Source organism: Lolium rigidum, chromosome 1, assembly GCF_022539505.1.
Source record: "Lolium rigidum isolate FL_2022 chromosome 1, APGP_CSIRO_Lrig_0.1, whole genome shotgun sequence".
In the NCBI taxonomy this organism is placed as follows: Eukaryota; Viridiplantae; Streptophyta; class Magnoliopsida; order Poales; family Poaceae; genus Lolium; species Lolium rigidum.
Genome location: NC_061508.1, coordinates 152,778,580 through 152,785,357, shown reverse-complemented (window position 1 = coordinate 152,785,357; position 6,778 = coordinate 152,778,580). Strand labels below are relative to the sequence as shown.

At 48.5% G+C, this 6,778-nt stretch overlaps 1 protein-coding gene across 1 annotated transcript; it reads left to right on the top strand.

The window, feature by feature from the left end:
* The first annotated feature begins 2,403 nt into the window (after positions 1-2,403).
* LOC124682599 (WAT1-related protein At1g09380-like) lies at positions 2,404-5,497 on the top strand. Its single transcript, XM_047217254.1, has 6 exons — positions 2,404-2,564; positions 2,929-2,991; positions 4,326-4,689; positions 4,774-4,932; positions 5,045-5,196; positions 5,321-5,497. Exons 1-6 carry the CDS (start codon positions 2,404-2,406, stop codon positions 5,484-5,486), a joined length of 1,065 nt encoding a protein of 354 aa, XP_047073210.1. The 3' UTR covers positions 5,487-5,497.
* Positions 5,498-6,778: the final 1,281 nt, after the last annotated feature.

Below are 6,778 nucleotides of genomic sequence, written 5' to 3'. Positions count from 1 at the left end.
GCTATTCAAATGCCAGACTATGAAGAAGAGCCCCAGTACCAGGGTGAAGGATAGCAGGACGTCTACGACCACTAGGACCACTCCTAACGTCAACAGTTGCCTGTGGAACAGATGGACCGCAACCGCTACTTCGCTTCCGCTATATGATTTGTATTTGGATCTCTAGATCCCCTATGTTGTATTAAGACTGGATCATGTGATCCTTTGTTGTAAGACGATTATGGTATGTAATGAATGATGTGTTGTGATATCAATCTATTACGTCTCGCAAAAACAATATTTCTGGGATTGCGATGAATGGCATAATAGGCATCTGGACTTAAAAATCCGGGTGTTGACAGTTGTGCTCGACGGAGTGGAAGGCAGCACCACCGTGGCTATGCTGGACGGAGTGGAAGGCAGGACGACCTACGATAGATTTAACACTTATGCATGAAACCGGTCAATCTATAGCACTACCTAAATCTACTAAGGCGGTAAAAAATGGTTCCATACAATATAAATCCACCATCTATGAACTCAATAACAAATCTATGGTTAGATCTACACAAGTTTACCCTGCATACACATCTACCACATTCAGGGTTTGAACTTTCTTATATAGATCGGAATAGGATCCTACCGAAGAGAGGTCGGCGAAGATGGACAAGGCATGCCGGCGATGGCCGCTGCCAAGCTCCTCGTCACAGTCGTCGCCTTGGATCTCGGAAGGGGAAGTGCTCGACGGGGTGGGGGTGGCGGATTTGGATTTAAGCCGGTGGTGAGAGTAGTGCTAAATGAGGGGCCTAAATAAGACGGGCGGTGACCGAAAAACTCCCGCCGCTCTTTCGTCGTGCCATCTCTGCCGCCTGCATCCGCTCGTACGCCGCGTTCTAAAAAAAGCACGACAGAGGATGGCTCTCGAAAACTGCCGATTCGCGCCTTGAGATTCGCCATCTCTGCCTGGGCTCTCCTCTCCCTCCGGAAGGGATGGGGCGGAGGAGGCCAGCCTCTCCTTGTACATGGCAGTACTAGGTTGGCTTGTTCCCATTTAGAGTATGGCGCTATGCCGAAGGGGATTGAGCTGCTGGAGCACTCGAGCTGTTTCTAGTGGTCGGCGGCAGCGGTCTCCATGCCTATGCTGCTCTAGAGGTTAGGGCTAGAGATGGACGGTGAGGATCCCATGGTCTACCCTCTCAATAATCTCATGGTTCGTAGTGATGTTTGGAGCTAATCTGGAGGTGGGGTTCATCTTTCCTTCTGTCCGCACCATGGAGGCGGAAGGGGGAGGAGGAGAGCTGCTACTGAAGGTGGTTGCGTGTGGCGCTGGGGGTTAGATATGCTGCAAAAAGATGTTGTACAATGTCGGTGGTCCTTGGATGACCACCGACACAGATGGCCGACGGGTTGCTCCTCGTTGTCATCATCGGAGGCTTGCGTTGGTTTCACCTCCATCTGGAGGCCTTATGAAGGATGTGCGGCGACGCTTGTCTTATGCTTCGGCCCAAGTCCCTGATGTCGTAGTTGAAGGTTGATGGCGGAGTCCTCTGTTCTCCGTAGACCGTCGGTGTTGTAGGACCGATTGCTTTTTCCCATTTGTTGTAGGGTCCTTTTTGCTTTTTTGCGGTCCATGTTGTATTTGTTTACTTTGAAGGACCTACTGTAAACTGTACTGGCACCGCTGTATGAATGACAGTATCTAGGCCCTTCGCGGCCTCTCTCGGTTCGCAAAAGAAAAAATGACGCAACCTCAATTGCCTCGGGCCTCGGCCGTGGAGGATTCCAGTGCACACATACATAGCTTTTCCAGCTCCACCCCTACAGATATAGCTACGCGCGCGCGTCAGGCCGTATAGATGTAAAGCACTGATCGAGGCTCCGCGGCTCTGACCGGATGTGCACTCACAGAGCTTGCGTGTGACCCGAAACGAGACAATGTTCACATGCGCGCGCAAGGGAGGGAGCAGTGTACAGTGTACTGTAGCAGGTATGCACTGGAGTAGGTCGTCGGAGAGGACCGGAGTTGGGGAAGAGAAAGGGCGTGGGACGAGCCCGGCGATTCAATAACTTTCCATCTTGAAACAAATCCTACCGGCCCATCCTACACCCACTGACGGGTGACGACCCTGCTCATGTGCCTGTTAGACAATATGTATTTATAGACATAGTCTAATTGTATTTGGTTAGGGACTCTACCCTAACCCTACCGTGTACATGTAAACCTCTTTACCTCTGTGATATATAAACAGGAGGCCACGCTCTACGCTGGTCATCCAATATTCCCAACTCATCTAGGGTTTTTACAGTGCCCATGACTCAGTAGAGTCCCAGTCCCCTGCTCTTCGTCTTCTTCTTCTATCTCAACACACCACCCCTGAGGAGGAGCAGGAGGAAGGAGATCGAGGGTTAATTCTAATGGGGCTCATGCCCACCGTCGCCATGCTGCTCGTGCAGATCGGCTTCGCCGGCAACAACCTGCTCTCCAAGATGGCGCTGGACAACGGCGCCAGCCCCTACGTGCTCATCTCCTGCCGCAGCCTCATCGCCGCCCTCTTCCTGGCGCCCTTCGCCGCCTACTTCGAGAGGTACGCGCGTGCCTGCCTCTGCCTGCTTGTCCGGCCACTTGTTTCTTTCGAAATTTGTTGTTGCTCACGAAATACAGTAGCGGAGCAGCTTTACTTTCATTAATTAATTAAGAGGAGCCACTAGTTAGTTCCAGATCGACAACATTTTTCTTTTGGCTACTGCTTTCTGAATCCTTGCAATGAAGCATTCATCTTTCACGGAAACTGCTTTTGCTTTGACTTCTGCTTGCCATGGACTTTTTTTTACAACAACAAGAGCTCGAGATTAGCTAGCTACTGCAGTACTAGTAGTATATTTTGTAACTTCAAGTTAGATAGTATCAGTGTTAGTATTAATCAAGTTAACTCATGGATCGACTCGCAGGAATAAATGGATGATGATCACCAAGAAAGTAATCATGCAGATACTTCTTTCCTCCACTCTCGGGTATGTATATACACACGCAAGCAAACTAGCTAGTACTACTACTACTAATTAATCTTTCTCCATGAATTAGTCTCTGAGCTCACGGCATTCTCGATCGGGTATGTGTATACACATATAGGTAGATATGACAGCTGGATACAGACTGCATTCACTATATTTATGAGCCTCATTCATTGGAGTATGGTGGGAACTCTCACACTAGTAGTAGTGCTATGGAGACTTTTTTTTTGGCAACTCTATGGAAACATTTGAAAACGACTCTTCGTCCCAAAATGAATGCATGAGGTGCTGCACCCTAAACCATTTCTTTTTTGGGCATCCATTTGTAGCGTCACGGAAAATTGAACATTAAAGCATAAGCAAAAGATGCAGAAGTTTGCCACTGCGTAACATCGATCTTATAAGGTAGAATTATTATAGAAGACATCTCGAAAGAAAAGACTTCCCATATGGTTAAGAACTGCAACCGCTTGATACAAACATCGTAAGAGCATCTCGATCTGCCTGTTCTTTTCTAGACAACAAATGTGTCATCTTTTGTCCGTTTAGGGTGTCCCACAGGCAGACTAGAGGCCACCCTATTTGGTCCGAGCTTGCCATTTTTTTGGCCATTTTCACTATTTTAACCATTTTTAAACACAATAAAATAATGTACTTCAGAATGAAATAAATTTAAATAGTTTGAAATCAATTAAACAACATAGTTCATAATCAAGTTCACAATCAAGTGAAAGGAAATACAATCAAATAAAATGAGAGGGATGGCTACTTGTTTTGTAGTTGACCGAGTTGCCCGATCATGGATCTCATGATGCACGTGAAAGCCGTACCGGAGCTGCCCGCCCGCATTGGCGCGTAGGGGACGAAGCGACGGCCATTAACATGGCACATAAAATCGTACCTGCGCCGCCCGCCCGCACTAGCACGTAGAAGGCGAAGGAGGCACGGGTCGCTAGCACGGGCGTCCGAGAAAACTGGGTGCGAACATGTGCACAATCATAGCTATGTCCGCGGCGATGCAATTCTAACCTAAATTTGGACCGCGAATCGGTCTGCCCCAATAGGCTGGTCCATTTACGTCGGAGCGCTGAACTAGGGTTTTTGCTCCCATCTATCCGCGCGGACACAAATAAATCATGTAGGTCCGTTTACATCGGGACGGTGGAGATGCCGCTAGGGCCACGAGATGTACAAGTCATGGCACGACCAAACTAATGAGGAAAGGTTCTCGATCTTGATGGCTTGGCAAGCCTCCATGCGTCATAGTACCCAGCTAACTGTACAAACTAGTCATGAAAAGCTGAGTTTGTTGCTTATGTTTTTTGTTGCTGCAGCATGGCGGTGAGCGAGGTGCTCTTCTTCGTGGGGTTTAAATACACCAGCCCGACGGTTGCCTGCGCAATCGGCAACATCGTCCCAGCCCTCACCTTCGTGATAGCCGCCACGCTGAAGATGGAGCCGGTGCGGCTACAAACCCCCGCCGGCCAGGCCAAGGTGGTTGGCACGCTCGTCTGTGTCGGGGGCTCCATGATCATGCCCTTCTACAAGGGCCCGCTCCTCAAGCTCTGGGCCTCCCCTATCCACTGGCGCTACGCCGAGCACACGACGGGTGCCGCCGCGCCACCCACCAATAGTGGCCTCGGCGACCTCCTCATCATCCTCAGCGCCGTCGCCTGGGCCGCCTGGCTCATCATGCAGGTACACTCGCGTGCGTGTCATACATTGATAATTTGATAGTTTGATACTATCAGTACGCGATGATCGACTGAATTTGCTGTGCAGAACAAGACGTCGGAGGATTTCTCAGCGCCGTACACCAGCACGACGATCATGTCCCTGATCGTCTCGGCGGAGTCCGCGGGCGTCAGCGCGGCCGTGGACCGGAGCCTCTCCGTCTGGAACATCGGGCTGGGCATCAATCTGTACTCCGTGCTCTACATGGTAATTCAGCCGCTCACCGTCTCACTATCACCCGATTGATGTCTCTACTTGATGATCAAGAACTAAATTAATTAAGCTCGTACTACTGTGTACCACTCTGTATATTCATCAGGGAATCGTTGGCTGGGGGATCATGTTCGTGGTCATGACGTGGTGCATCCAGGTGCGCGGCCCGCTCTTCGTCTCCATGTTCAACCCCGTGGTGCTCGTCGCCGTCGCCGTTCTCGGCTGGGCTATCCTCGACGAGAAGCTGCACGTCGGAAGGTAGGAGTAAGTCTGTAATGCTAGCTGGAACTTCGATCCAATCTGACACTCACCTTACGGCCTGGCCTTTTCAGCATTCATTCTTTTGGGGAACACGTGACATTTTTCACTTGTGTCGCTGCAGTGTTATTGGCTCGGCGCTCATTGTCAGCGGGCTATACATGGTGCTGTGGGGCAAGGGGAGTGAGATGAGCAGACCAGCCCAACGCGACGGGCAAACTGAAACGGTGAGCACCAAGGGTCTGGAATCCAACGGGAAAAACAACGACGTGCATTCCTCGCCAGTTTGATCAGATCACAACTACATCCTATCCCTAGTTTGGAGAGCATATATTGCATCGTCAGATAAATCTTATGTTACTCTGTGGCAAGGCCTCTCTCACTGCTGCAGTCAAATTCCTTGAGAATGGCAGCAACCACCAAATAGCGCCGACTGCAGCTAAAGGAGCACAACTAACTAACTCCTTAATCTAATCAAGCAGTAGTTGTGATTTGTCATAGGGACTAAATTAATGCTGATGTTGTGATTCGTCGTAGTCATAGGGAGCACTATTGAGCCATGCTCATTCCAAGAAACCGAGACAGTGTTTCGCTTATCGCACGACTGAATTATTTTCATGGTAGTTCTGCCCGTGGCCTATAAGCAGGCAGCCCATGAGTACACAAACAACTCAAGCGCAATACGGGTTTTCATGTCAAAATGTTCCTACAGCCCCATGGGCATGGCACCGGGCATCTCCGCGTGCAGTCAAGGCAACATGCCGTAGAATTCGTTCAACGAGGTTGTATTTGAGAAAGATGTTGGGCTCAGGAAGTACCATCTTACATGCTTATGTCGAGTCGAGATTTGGTGACTATTCCAGGGTACTGACAGCAAAATAGGAGAAGACATTGCACTTCTTGTTGTGTGCATGAGGTTTAGTTGTGTAGTGTTGTCCACATCATAAACGTGCACGGGGCATCTGTGAGACGGAAGATTGGCATTTTGGGGCAGTATTCGAGGACGGGCAGTGGCAAATACTAAATTCATTCTTGGTGAAGCTTTTGAGTTCCACATCTCAATTTTCCGAGGTTTAAGCCCCAGGTCTGACATTCGATAGTTGTACCTTGCAATGGATGCTCTCTATTTGTTTTCCTTGTTGAAGGTATTGCAAGAGAATGACTTTCTCTGGGGTGAAAATCTAGGATCTCACCTTTGTGGCTAGATTGGACGAAGCAGTGCTTGTGCATATTCCTTTCTATAGGTATCGTTTTGGAGAATTTTTTGGAGTTCAAACATCACAATTGTTGTTCTTTGCGTCTGCGAGTCTCTGATCCTTCGACAAGGCTTCTTTTTATTTTTATTTTTCTTTTTATTTGTTTTTTTTCTTTTTGGTTGTGTGCATTCTTGATCTCGACATCATGTCGTTGCAGAAGTTAGATGTAATTGGTATGATCTTGGTATAAATATATTTCATTTATCGACAAAAATGAGCGATATTTTTCATGAGCTCACAAGATGTGTTATGTTTTATTTTTTTGATAAAGCGCATATATTAATATCGCGGAGATACCAATTACATCCAACCTCTGCAACACCATC

What these genes read in the sequence shown, in the direction of transcription:
- LOC124682599 (XM_047217254.1), top strand. Translation starts at nt 2,404, where the DNA reads ATGCCCACCGTCGCCATGCTGCTCGTGCAGATCGGCTTCGCCGGCAAC. An exon ending in CTTCTTTCCTCCACTCTCGG is followed by an intron (nt 2,992 to 4,325) that starts GTATGTATATAC and finishes TTGTTGCTGCAG; the next exon opens with CATGGCGGTGAGCGAGGTGC. An exon ending in CCGCCTGGCTCATCATGCAG is followed by an intron (nt 4,690 to 4,773) that starts GTACACTCGCGT and finishes TTTGCTGTGCAG; the next exon opens with AACAAGACGTCGGAGGATTT.